General features: G+C 63.4%; 2 protein-coding genes across 2 annotated transcripts in view; both read right to left on the bottom strand.

Moving 5' to 3' along the window:
* Positions 1 to 12,752, bottom strand: part of BRSK1 (BR serine/threonine kinase 1) — a 33,032-nt gene that overhangs the window by 19,134 nt on the left and 1,146 nt on the right. Inside the window, exons 2-7 of the mRNA XM_073322007.1 lie at positions 8,855 to 8,949; positions 8,553 to 8,638; positions 6,435 to 6,575; positions 5,531 to 5,647; positions 5,190 to 5,223; positions 4,330 to 4,398 (exon numbers count right to left, since the gene is read on the bottom strand). Coding sequence (XP_073178108.1) covers positions 4,330 to 4,398; positions 5,190 to 5,223; positions 5,531 to 5,647; positions 6,435 to 6,575; positions 8,553 to 8,638; positions 8,855 to 8,949 — 542 coding nt within the window. The remainder of the gene's footprint in view (positions 1 to 4,329; positions 4,399 to 5,189; positions 5,224 to 5,530; positions 5,648 to 6,434; positions 6,576 to 8,552; positions 8,639 to 8,854; positions 8,950 to 12,752) is intronic.
* LOC140902360 (uncharacterized) overlaps positions 1,576 to 12,752 on the bottom strand; it is a 138,915-nt gene continuing 127,738 nt past the window's right edge. The window contains exon 2 of the mRNA XM_073322377.1: positions 1,576 to 1,601. The gene's annotated coding sequence lies outside the window, so the exon portion shown is untranslated. The remainder of the gene's footprint in view (positions 1,602 to 12,752) is intronic.

Raw genomic sequence — 12,752 nt, forward strand, 5'->3', positions numbered from 1 at the left:
TCCCAGGCGGCCTGTAGTTTGTTCTTTCTCACGGGGATGGGAACCATCACCGGATCCCCGGTGGCGTAGGCACGGGCCCGCGCCGTGCGGTCATACCAGACCTTCTGCTTCCTCTAGGCTCTGGCCAGATTCTCCCTGGCCAGGCCCATGAGTTCAGCCAGTCTCTCTCGGAAGATCAGGACATACTCCACCACTGACTCTCCATCGGAAGTGGCCTTCCCCTCCCACTCGTCTCTCATCAGGTCCAGGGGGCCCCTCACCCTCCTGCCATATAACAGTTCGAAAGGCGAAAATCCGGTCGACTCCTGGGGCACCTCCCTGTACGCGAACAGCAGGTGCGGTAAGTACTTGTCCCAATCCTGCGGGTGCTGGTTCATAAAGGTTTTCAGCATCATCTTTAGCGTCCCGTTGAACCTCTCCACCAGCCCATTGGACTGGGGGTGATAAGCTGAGGCCCAGTCGTGCCGGACCCCACATTTCTCCCACAAGCACCGGAGCAGGGCCGACATGAAGTTGGAGCCTTGGTCTGTCAAGGCTTCCTTGGGGAACCGCACTCGGCTGAAAATGGTCAGGAGCGCATCGGCCACGGTGTCGGCTTCAATGGAAGCTAAGGGCACGGCCTCGGGGTAGCGGGTGGCAAAATCTACCACCACCGGAATGTATTTCTTCCCCGACCGGGTCGTCCTGCTGAGAGGCCCCACGATGTCCATGGCCACCTTCTGGAAAGGCTCCTCTATGATGGGCAAAGGTCTCAAAGCCGCTTTCCCCTTGTCCCGGGCCTTCCCCACCCTCTGACAGGGGTCACAGGATCGGCAATACTGCCGGACCGTGGTAAAGACCCCGGGCCAGTAAAAGTTCTGTAGCAACCTCTGCCGGGGGCGCCGGATTCCCTGGTGCCCTGCGAGGGGGATGTCATGGGCCAGGGACAGGAGCCTGCGGCGATACTTCTGGGGGACCACCAGCTGCCTCCTGATCCCACAGGACTCTGCTTCCCTTGTGGGAGCCCATTCTCGGTACAGGAACCCCTTCTCCCACAGGAACCTCTCCTGGCAGCCTCTCCTCATGGTCCGTCCCACACTGAGGTCGGCCAGGTCCCTGAGCTTCCGCAAGGAGGGATCTTTCCTCAACTCGGCCTGGAACTCAGCGGCTGGGGAAGGGATGGGGCCCGGTTCCCTCTCGCTGGCCAGGTCTGAGGCCTCCGCCTCTCTGAGCCGTGCCCCTCGGCCCTCCCTCCCCACCAGGGTAGGGTCCTGCGCCTCCGGTGTGGTACCCTCCCCGAGGTCAGGGCGCAGTGCCCCTCGCCGGCTCTGGCTACGCGTCATAACCAGGGCGGTCTGGGGCTTGCTTGGCCAGTCCTCTAGGTCGCCCCCCATCAAAACTTCAGTGGGCAAATGGTGGTGCACCCCCACATCCTTGAGGCCCTCCTTGGCCCCCCATTTCAGGTGTACCCTTGCCCCGGGCACCTTAAATGGGGTCCCGCCCACCCCTGTCAGGGTCAGGTAGGTGTTGGACCCCACCCGATCTGGAGCCACCACTTCGGGCCGGGACAGCGTCACCTCCGCGCCCGTATCCCAGTATCCATTGACCTTCCTCCCATCCACCTCCAGGGGTACAAGGCACTCTCTCTGGAGGGACAGCCCCGCGCCCCCCCTATAAACGGAGAACCTTAAGTCTGGAGCATCCAGCCCCGCAGAGGAGCTGGCCTGGGAAACTCCTCCGTCCTGAGCAGTTGGTAAGCTGCCAGCCCTCCTTGCCTGGGAAGCCTGCCCCTTGTCCGGCTGGGTCCCTACCCAGTTAACCCTGTGTGGGTTGGGTCTGCTCAGTCTGTCCCTGAGCCTGGGGCACTGGGTCCGTACATGGCCTCTCTGGCCACAGTGATAGCAGCTCAGGTCACGTTGGTCCTCTCAAGCCGGGTGGTTGGTCCTGACGCCGGATGTTACCCTTGGGAGGGGATGCTCCATGTTCCCCCTTTGGGAGGTCCCAGGGTGACTCTCTCTCTGCATCATGGTGGGCTTGTTCCTTTGGGACTCCTCCCTGCCACCCCCTGCCCGGCTGTTCATGAACTTGTCGGCCAGCCGCCCTGCGAGTCGCAGGTTGTCCCCCAACCACAGCCTCAGGTCAGCTGGGCACTGTTCATACCCTTGCTCCAGTACAATTAGGTTGAGCAGGTCCTTAGTTTGGGTCCCATCTGCCCATTTGTGGGTGTATCCCCGCATCTGGAGGGCCAGTTCTAGATATGTGACCTCAGGGGTTTTACGCTGACTCCAGAACCTTTTCCAGTACACCTTGGGAGTCAGCCCAAACTCACGGAGAAGGGCTTTTTTGAACAGTTCATAGTCCCCTGCCTCCGCCCCTTTCATTTGGCCGTACAGCCCCACGGCTTCGGGGTCCAGTAAGGGGGTGAGAAACTGGAGCCTGTCGGCAGGGTCAACCCTGTGCAGCTCGCAGGCCTTCTCAGAGGCGTTCAGGAAGTCATCTATGTCCTCCCCCTTCTTCCGCTGGGCCAGGACGCACTTATCAAATCTCCATGCAGTCCTGGGTCCCCCCCGCACTCACCGCAGCCGGGGGCTCCACTGCTCCTCAGCCCGGCCAGCTCCAGCTCACGCTGTCTCTGCTTCTCTTGTTCTTCCCACTTCTCCTTTAGTTCCTGCTGCCTCAGCTCCAGCTCTTTCAGTTTTATCTCCCTCTCCCATTCCAGCCGCCTCAGCTCCAGCGCTGGGGAGCTCCGCCGGGAGGATCCCCTGCTGGCTGCGGGGGTCACGGTGCCCTCAATATTCGCTGGGCTCCTCCCAGCCCTTCCCCTAGGCATAGGTGGGAGGGGTCCTGGGATGCCCTCGGCAGCTGTCTGACCACGCTCGGCTGGGACAGACACTGGTGCCCACCCTGCATCTGCCGGGCTGCTTCCCTCAGAGTCAGGGACCGGCTCCTCTGAGCGATCCTCCTCCTCCAGCCGGGCAATCAGCTGTTCTTTGGTGAGCCTCCCAGTGCCCAGCCCCCTCTGCCTGCACAGCTCCACCAGGTCGCTCTTAAGGCGTTTAGCGTACATCTCCCTGCTGGCCACTCGCAGGCCTGGGTGCGCTCAGCTCCCCACGGTTTCCAGGAGGAGCCCCTACTGTGCCAGCCCTTCTCCAGGTCACCACCTCTCTCCCAGGGTCAAGCTGCAGGCTCCTCCGCCCCTGGGCCTGCTCACCGCAGTCCCCAGGGAGACCCCGTTACTGCAACAGCCCTTCTCGCTGGTCACACACTCCCAGGGGTTAACCGCCCCCCGAAACCGCTCCTCTCTGAGCCTTCAGCACGCCTGGTCCTCGTCAATCCCCCTTCGTTTTACTGCTCCTCAGTCACTTACTGCAGGAAGCGCCGTTCACGGGGTGCAGTACATCCCACCGCTGCCACCAGTTGTCACAGAGTGTGGGGGAGTCAGAGCCCTGCACCCCCCACTTCCTGCGATTCACCGTGACTCTCAGCCGCCAGCAAAACGGAAGGTTTATTGGACGACAGGAACACAGCCCCAAACAGAGCTTGTAGGTACAGACAACAGGACCTCCTCAGTCAGGTCCATCTGGGGGCAGGGAGCTTAGACCCCAGCCCTGGGGCTCCCTCCGTTTCCCCAGTCCACTCCCAAACTCAAACCCCCTCCAGCCAACTCCCCCAGCCTCCCCCCAGCTCCTCCTCCAGCCTTTGTCCAGCTTCCCGGCAGAAGGTGTCACCTGGCCCCAGCCCCATCCTGGGCTCAGGTCACCTGCTCCAGTATCGTCCCTCCAGTGAAGTCACCCCCGGTATCCCATCCCCCATGCCGACAGTCCCAGTGAAACTCCCCCGCAACATCCCCAGGTCAGTCCGCCCCACCCCCTGCTCCGTCACATAGGGTTTCAGGGGCGTAGGGGGAACAGGATACAGGGGTACGGGGGGATGGGGCGCAGAGAGTCTGGAGTTCAGGGGGACAGGAGTACAGGGGTGCAGGGGGCACAGGGGAGTGGGGTACAGGAGTTACAGGGGGACAGGGTCCAGGGAGTCCAGGGGTGCAGCGGGAGCAGGGTACAGGGGTACAGGGGGAGGGAAGTCCAGGGGTATAGGGGGAGGGGGGTTTGGGGGTACAGCAGGAGGGGAGTCCTGGGGTATGGGGGGTTTCAGGGGTACAGGGAGAGGGGAGTCCGAGGGTACAGAGGGCAGGGGGTTCGGGGGCACAGGGGGAGCAGGGCACAGGGTACCAGAGGATGGGGCGCAGGGGGTCTGGAGCGCAGGGGAATGGGGGTCCAGGGGGAGCAGGGCACAGGGGGATGGGGTGCAGGGGGTCTGGGGTCCAGGGGTAGGGGGGTTCAGGGTACTCACCACCAGCAGGGCGAAGAGAATGACCCCGCAGCTCCACATGTCGGCCCGTCGCCCGTCGTATTTCTCACCCTGTGCGGCACAGACACAGGGTTGGGACAGGGAGGGGGCTCCCCAGGGAACACCCCCAGGCCCCCCCCCGAGGTAGACCCCCCCCTCCCCAGGGCACAGTCTCCCCCACCCCCACCCTGCCCCTCCCTGGGACCGAACCCCTGAACAAGTGGGACCACAGGCCCCCCAGGACGAGGGGGAGGGGCCAGGCTAGGAACAGACGGGGGAGGGACCCACAGCCTGGCCCCTTCCCCGAGGAAAAGCCCCACCCCCAGCCCCGCCCCCAATGAGGGAAAGCCCCCCCATTCCCTCACCCCGCGCTCCAATTCCCCGGCCACACTCAGCGCCCGGCCGACTTCAACAGTGTCTGGAGACCCCACGTCCGTCTGTCCACCCCACCCATCCGACCCCACCTGGGTTGTGGGGCTGAGCTGGGGGGCAGGAAGGGGCAGAATATGGGGGGTCAATGGGCTGTGGGGCTGGCATGTGGGGCAGGGAGGGGCAGGACATAGGGGGTCAATGGGCCATGGGGCTGAGCTGGGGGGCAGGGAGGGAGCAGGATATGGGGGTCAATGGGCCATGGGGCAGGGAAGGGGCAGGAAACCAGGGTCGATGGGCTGTGGGGCTGGCATGTGGGACAGGGAGAGGGCAGGATAGGGGGTTGATGAGCCGTGGGTGTGGTGTGTGGGTCAGGGAGGGGGCGGGATATGGGGGTCGATGGGCCGTGGGTCAGGGAGGGGGCAGGATACTAGGGTCGATGGGCTGTGGGGCTGGCATGAGGGGCAGGGAGGGGGCGGGACTCCATGACTTACCTTGATCACCTCGGGACATGCATAGTGGGGAGAGCTGGGGGGCCAGCAATAGGGGGAGCAAAGAGAGAGAGACAGACAGACAGACAGAGGGAGAGACGGAGTGAAAAGGAGGCTCAGCCCGAGGGGGGCGGCTGAGTCACACAGGCCCCGCCCCCCCGCCCCACACCTCCCCATGGACGCCCAGCCCCACCCCCAGCCAGGGCGGGGAGGAGGGGCACCGAGGCAGACAGCGCCCCCAGCAGCCCCTTCTCCCCGCTGGCCAGTCCCCCGAGGCCCCTGCGGATCTCAGCCCCCCCACCCCACTCCGCCAGCCCCCCAGCCCCCCGCCCCATGGGGCTCACCCACAGCTGGTCTCCAGCAGGCTGGCCCCGACCTGCAGGGACGCCATCCCGAAGTCCGCAATGCGGATGTTGTTCTTCTCGTCCAGCAGCAGGTTCTCCGGCTTGAGGTCACGGTGGCTGCAGTGGGGCAGTGGGAGGGTTAGAGACCCCAAAGGGTTAAGAACTGGCCCTGCCCCCAGTGCAAACAGGAGTGACTCCGGCTTGACCCTTGGGGAGCTGCGATCAGAAACCTATCCCCAGTGCAAACTGGAGTGACTCCAGATTGACCCTATGCGGCTGAGATGATAACCCTTTCCCCAGTGCAAATGGGAGTGACTCCAGATTGACCCCCGGGGGCTGAGATCAGAGCCGGCCCTGCCCCCAGTGCAAACAGGAGTGACTCCGGCTTGACCCTTGGGGAGCTGCGATCAGAAACCTTTCCCCATTGCAAACAGGAGTGACTCCGAATTGACCCTTGGGGAGCTGAGATCAGAAACCTATCCCCAGTGCAACCAGGAGTGACTCCAGATTGAGTCCAGGAGTTAGAGATCAGAACCGGCCCTGCCCCCAGTGCAAACAGAAGTGATTTCAGACTGACCCCATGGCGTGGAGATCAGAACTTGGCCCTGCCCCCATTGCAGTCGGCGTGACTCCGGATTGACCCAGGGGGCTGAGAGCAGACCCAGTCCTGTCCTCAGTTCAAACAAGAGTGACTCCAAATCAATCCGGGGGGGGCCCTCAGCTCAGACCTGTCACTCGCAGGCTGCGTGTGATGTGGGAAAAAACGAGAGGATAAAAGACATACTACTGTTCCCAGCGAGAGGAGCGCTGCCTGAGCTGGAGTGGGAGAGAACGGGGGGGAGGTGGGGGTCACGGGGACTGTGGTGGGTTGCTGTGGGGTGGAGGGGGTGCTGGGGGGGCTCACCAGATGGAGTAGCTGTGGCAGAAGTCCAGGGCGGAGACGATCTGCCGGAAGAACTTGCGAGCCTCTTTGGGGGTGAGGCGCCCCTTCTTCACCAGGTAGTCGAACAGCTCCCCGCCCGAGACGTGCTCCAGCACCAGGTACCTGGCGGGGGCATGGGGGGGAGGCAAATGGGGAGAGGGGGGTTATGGGGAAGGGGATTGGGGGTGGAGTCAGGGCCGGGGAGGGGGTTGAGGGACTCAGGGGGAGGCGGATTAGGGGCGGGAAGTGAGATAATGCCAGGGAAGGGGCAGAAGGAGGGGTGGGGGGTTAAGTGGGGAGGAGGGAATGGGGGGAGGAGGAAAGGTCACGACCAATCAGAACTCTCCCTTGACACCACTGCCCCCCCCAACCCCCGCCAGCCTGGCTTAGCCAGGTCGGGCTGGGACAGTGACCCCACCGTGCGCTGCAGGGAGCGGGGCAGGGGCCCAGCAGGGGGCGCTCTCCCCCAGCAGGCAGGGCTGGCCCCATTGCCCCAGGGCAGCACTGGGGGGGGGCTGTGCCAGGTTTCACCCCCATGTGTCACATCAGCCAGTTATGTCACAGCCCAGCGATGACAAAGGCACCTTGTGTGGGCATGTGTGGGGGTGGGGGGAGCCAGCTGTCACTGCCTGGCATCTAACGCACCCTGCCCCTAACACAAACCACACACAGAGCAGAGGGACACACACCGAGCAGGGCCTGGCCCCTCCAGCGGGGGGAATCAGGGCACCCCCCCCACCCCAGCGGGCTCTGCACAGGGTCTCACTCACGGAGCCCTGTCGGAGAATCCCCCCCCTGCCCCCGGACTGAGCCTTGTTCCAGACGTGACACCACCCACCCGCCAGGAACCCAAACACGCCCATTCCAGAGCCACGCTCGAGAACCTCAAACCAGCGGGCTGCCCCAGGTCTAGATCCACGCCCTAGAACATCGCGTTCGGGGCGGGAGGGTCATCACAGAGCAAACCTGCTGGAAAAGCAAACACGCCCACAGCCATGTGAGGGTCCAGCACAACCGAGCAAACTCAGCTGCGTTCTGGAGCCACAGTCGGGAACATCAACGCCCAGCGGGTTCTAGACACGCAATCTAGAGCGTCGCCTCCAGGAACCCTGCGTCACCCCACCCGTCCCCTGGACAAACGCACCCTCTCCAAACTGAACATCAAAGCAACAAGCCTGCCCCAGCTCTAGGACCAAGATCTAGACCATCATAGCAACTCTAGGACAATGAATCTAGACCACCCCACTCTGGAAAAGCAATCAGTGCAGAGTCGCCCTCCAGAATACCAAACACACCCGTTGCTCAGCGCTGCTCTAGAACAGCGAAGCAATGCCCTGTCCCGATTCTAGGTCCATGACCTTGATCCACAAGCGAAGGACCGGCTTATTACCGAATGGCCATCTAGAAAAGCCAACACACCCACTGCAGAGCGATGCTCTAGAATAGCAAAGCGGGGACAGGGGCCCTTATTCTAGAGTCAAACTCCAGAGCTTCGTGTACAGGACGGCCTCCCTCCAGAACCGCCAGCTAGACAAGCCAGTGTGGCCAATTCCAGAGGGCCGATCTAGAACGCAGAGTCACCGTTTGGAGCGCTACTCCAGGGCATGGTGCCCCGAGACCATGTCGATCTAGAACATTGACCGACACGCCCCCGTTCCAGAGCAGTGCTCTAGAACATCAGCCCCGCCCCCGCATTCCAGAGCAGTTGCCTTTAGAAGCGAAAGCACAGATTCAAAGGCTCCGATTGGCTGGCTCACCATCTCCCCGGCCAATTGAAACCCTTTGAAGTGACAGCACAGATTGGAGGGCTCCGATTGGCCAGCTGGCAATCTCCTCAGCCAATCAAGAACGGCCCGGTTTTAAGACATATCACAGGACCTCCCCAGGGTAGGAGACAGCCCATGTCCCCCCACCCCGCCAAAGTTAAGCGGTGTCAGACTGTCTGTGGGCTGGGATGGGAGACCTCAGCTGGCAGAGAATGGGGCACGGGGCCTTTCCCCTCTAGGGGGCGCCGGCTCCCACCCGGCTCCAGGGCGGGGACTGGCTGGCTCGGGGGGGGAATGGGGGGGACACGCGCAGGGAGCGTCTATAAATACCTACAAATATTTCTTATTCTCGTAGACGTCGTGCAGTTTCAGCACGTGCGGGTGCTCGATCAGCTTCAGGATGGCGATTTCCCGCTCCACCTGCAGGGGGCGACAGAGAGAGGGGGGATGGGGAAGGGAATCGGGGCGGAGCGGAGGAATGGGGGCCGGGGGGTGGGGTGCCCAAGCCTGGGTTCCAAACTCAGCCACGCTCCCCCCTACTCCCAGGGGGGCTGGGGGGGGATCAAGGGGGACTTTGGATCCAGGAAGGGGAGGGGCCTGCAGAGTGTCCCCCCCACATCACCCCTAGCCACTCACCTTCATCAGCACCGACTCCGACAGCTTCTCTCGGTTCACGATCTTGATGGCCACTTTCTGCCCCGTGATGCAGTGAACGCCCAGCTTCACCAGCCCTGTGGGTGGGGAGAGGGGTCAGCACGGCACCCCTCACTGGCCCTGCCGAGCAGCGCCCCCCACTGGTCCTGCCGAGCACCCCCACAAAACCCCCCTGCAGCACAGCGCCCCCTACTGACCCTCCTCCCTGCAGTGCAGCACCCCAGTGAACCCCTGCGTGCCCCCGCTGATGTCCCTGTCCTGCCGGGTGCTGCACCTACGCCCCCCACCCCCGATCGAGATCGGGGCCAGTCACACCTGGGCAGTGGTGTCAAGGGAGAGCTGGCCTGGCTTTTTAAGTGAAACTGACCAGAGATAAAAAAATGAAACTGACCGGGGGGGGTTAACACCCCTCAACTCTGTCTGTTTGTCTGGCTCCTTCCACCCACCGTGCCTCGATCCAACCCACCCCTCCCTAGCATTGCCCGCCGCCCACCTCCCCTGGCCCCAAACGCTCCAACAGTCACAACCAAGAGGGAGCCATTGTCCTTCCCCAGGTCCGTGACCGGGGCCCTTTGGGATCCGGGGGGCAGAGGGTCCCAGAGAATCCCCGACACCCAGAATCGGGGCGATCCCCTGGATCATCCAAACAGCTCAGTGTGTGTGTGTGTTTCCCCGCCCCATCCCTGCCGCCTCTGTGTGCCCCCCAACCCACGTGGATTTCTGGCAGCCCCCCTGAACAGATGTTTTGCTACGTAGGGGACGGTGGCCACTTTCGGCCGGCCCATCTCTCAGCGCACCTCTCCTGCCTACCGTGTCCTCTGGCCGGCATCTCCCCTTTCGGCCAGAGAAATGGCTGGAAACTCGACCGGCAAAAGGACAAATCTGCCCTTTCCAAGGCCAGCCGGGATAACCCTGAACAGCGGAGAGCCGCCCCGGTATCATTCCCAGAGCAGATCCTTCAGAGACACAGCCAAGCTGGATTTCAAAGTGGCCAGCGCCCGAGAATCCCCCCCAGCCCTTGGCAAGCCTGTCCGAGGGTTAATTCCCCTCCGGGTTAAAAGCGGGCAGCCCCCTTTCCCAGCTGGGTTTGTCTCGCTCCGATGTCCAGCCGGGGGGTTGGGTTCGACCTTCCTCTGCCCACTTGAGGAGCCCGGGAGGAAATATTCGTTCCCCACGTCGGGCCCTAGAGCCGGGGATCAAGTCCCCCCCCAAGCCGTCTCCGCGCTCAGCACCAGAGCTGGAGCTCTTGGCGTCTCTCGCCCTCCGGCAGGTTTTCTAACCCTTCACTCGTCCCCCTCGCTCTTCTCCGGCCTCTGCCGTTTCGCCACAGCCTCCTCGCGCTGCAGGCCCAGCACTGGGCGCAGGATTCACCCCCGGGCCAGATCCAGAGGCCAAACCACCTCTGCTCCCACTCGGGGATCCCGGGCTGATGCGTCCCAGGGTCCTGTTAGCCCTTCGGCCCCAGCGCCGCCCGGGGAGCTCAGGCTCTGCCCCGTTCGCCGGCGCGTTTTCAGACCCATCCGTTCCGGGCTCGTTTTCGGGCGTCCTCGGGTTCTGATCCAAACGCCGCCCAGGTGTCTCGGGCTGCGACCTCCCCACTGTTCCCTTTCTCAGCCGGGCCTACTGCTGCCCCCACAACGGCAGCGAGGGGCACGTTTTTACCAGGCCGCGGGGTGAAGGAGGGACCGGCTTCCCCGGGCGAGGGGCGCATCCTCCGGCACGGGGGCCACTTTTCCACCGAGTGTCTCCAAAAGATCTGCTCCAGTTCGTCCAGGGATTGACTCCAGGACGGCAGGGGGGACACACAGGGGTAGAAACCTCCCTACGCAACCTACAGGGGCTGAAGTGGACGGTGGGGGGGGGGGGCGGCCAGTGACAGCAGGGGCTGGATTCGAAGGCTGAGTCCGGAGGCCAAACTCCCCGAAGGACTGGAGCACAGAGCCCTGGGGACCCCCTCTCGCTGGCCTTGCAGCAGTGCCCGTCCGGGCGTCCTGGGATGCACAAGTCTTTGGTGCCCAATGGGAAGATGTCAGGATGGGGCGGGGGGGAGGAGAAGCTCCCCCCCAGGCCGGGACCCCAGGCGAACCCTCGTCCTCTGCACAAGCCCCATCCCAGGTGAGCCTGCGCCACGGGTCTGCGCATCTGTCTGGCCAGGGGACCCACCTGGCCCTGCCCGCGGGTCTGAGGGTCTCAACATGGTGTTGCTCCCAGAGTTCGCCCCTCGCCTCCTGTCTCCCTCCGTCTTCCCCAACTTCCCTCCAGCCAAATGGGCGCGGCCTCTGGTAGCGCACGGATGCACAGCAAGGGGCGGCCTCCACCCCTAAGAACTCACAATCTAACTAGACAGAGGGAGGATTGGGGAAACTGAGGCAGAGAGCGATTCAGGGACTCACCCAGGGACACCCACAGAGTCACCAGCAGATTCCTGAGCCCACTCCCTTCACCACATCCCATCCCCCCTCTCGCTCGCTCCCCTGGGCAGGTGCTACCACCCCTGTTTGCTAGAAGGGGAAACTGAGTCAGAGAGCGACACGGCCCCATAGGCAGAACTGGGATTACAGCTCTAGTCTTCCCAGCTCCGGGCCCATGGCCCTGGCCTCCCTGCGCTGCCTCCTTCTGCTCCACCCCCGGAGTAAACAAAAAACATTTCTGCAGGCCCTACACAAACCCAACTCCCCGGCATGAATTCCCACGGCATGTTGCATGGGAGTGGGGGGGTATCCCAGTTTGTGGGGGGGCAGAGAGACAGAGCTCCCCCCCACTTAGGGGGCCAAGATGGGAACTCCCCTCCCCAGCAGGTCTCCATCCTTCCTGCAAGTTTAACCCCTCTAACTCCCCAGCCCTGGAGGCTGGCTGGGGGTGGGGGTTTCTATCTCACAGGCTGGATCCCCCCCTCCATACAACCACTGCATTAAACCGGCTCCCCTCCATCCTCAGCCCAAAATCCACCCCCCCCACACACATTAGATCCACCGTCAGCTCTGCCCCCTCCCCAATATTCATCGCTGCCTCCCCTGTTTCCCCCGAACCGCCCGGTGTGAGCCAAGCAAGGCCTGGAGATTTGCAGCAATTTCCCTCCCCCTCCAGCGGGATTTCCTCGAATCCCCGCCCCCCCCCCCCCGCGCCAGACGTCCACGCGGTTCCCACAGCCCGGCACTGCAGCAAATTGCTCCATTCCCCCCCCCCACAACCCACAACCTCTTAGTGTACAAATATAACCCCCCGCCCCCGCACACACACACAGAGACAAGGGCATGAGGGAGCGGGGCAGGGGGGTTTGCCCCATATCCGAGTGACCTCTGGTATTTCTAACCCCCCACACCCAGCACAAGGGGATGGGGTGGACAGTGGGTTTTCCGGGCTGCTGGCTAGGAACCTAATGGACATCTGGGCTGGGCACCTCCCCCCCCCCCCCGTCACTCCCTGCAGCAGAACCCCCCCCACACACACACACAAACACCTGCCCTCTGCCTAGAGATTTTCCCTCAAGACCCCAGTACTGGCTGCAGTGGGTCCAGATCCAGAGTCTGTCCGTCCAGCCCCACTCCCCCATCCCACCCCAAGGCCCAGGTGTGAAACTGACCAGCCCCCGCCCCCCGGGACAGAGGTGAAACAGACACACACATGCACCCCTGCCAGGCTGGGATTCCCCCCCCCCCGTCACTTCTGGGGTTGCTCCCCATCCCCCCACCCTCGCCATGCACAGAGCTCCTGGAAAACTGACTCCCAGCACCCCCCACACACACTTCTCAGTCCTACCCAGGAAAGGTACAGCCCCCACCCCAGATCCCATGGCTGCAATGACCCCCCAACCCCATCGCACCAGGGACCCCCCACCCCAGATCCCATGGCTGCAATGACCCCCCAACCCCATCGCACC

Source organism: Lepidochelys kempii, chromosome 23 (genome assembly GCF_965140265.1).
Source record: "Lepidochelys kempii isolate rLepKem1 chromosome 23, rLepKem1.hap2, whole genome shotgun sequence".
In the NCBI taxonomy this organism is placed as follows: Eukaryota; Metazoa; Chordata; order Testudines; family Cheloniidae; genus Lepidochelys; species Lepidochelys kempii.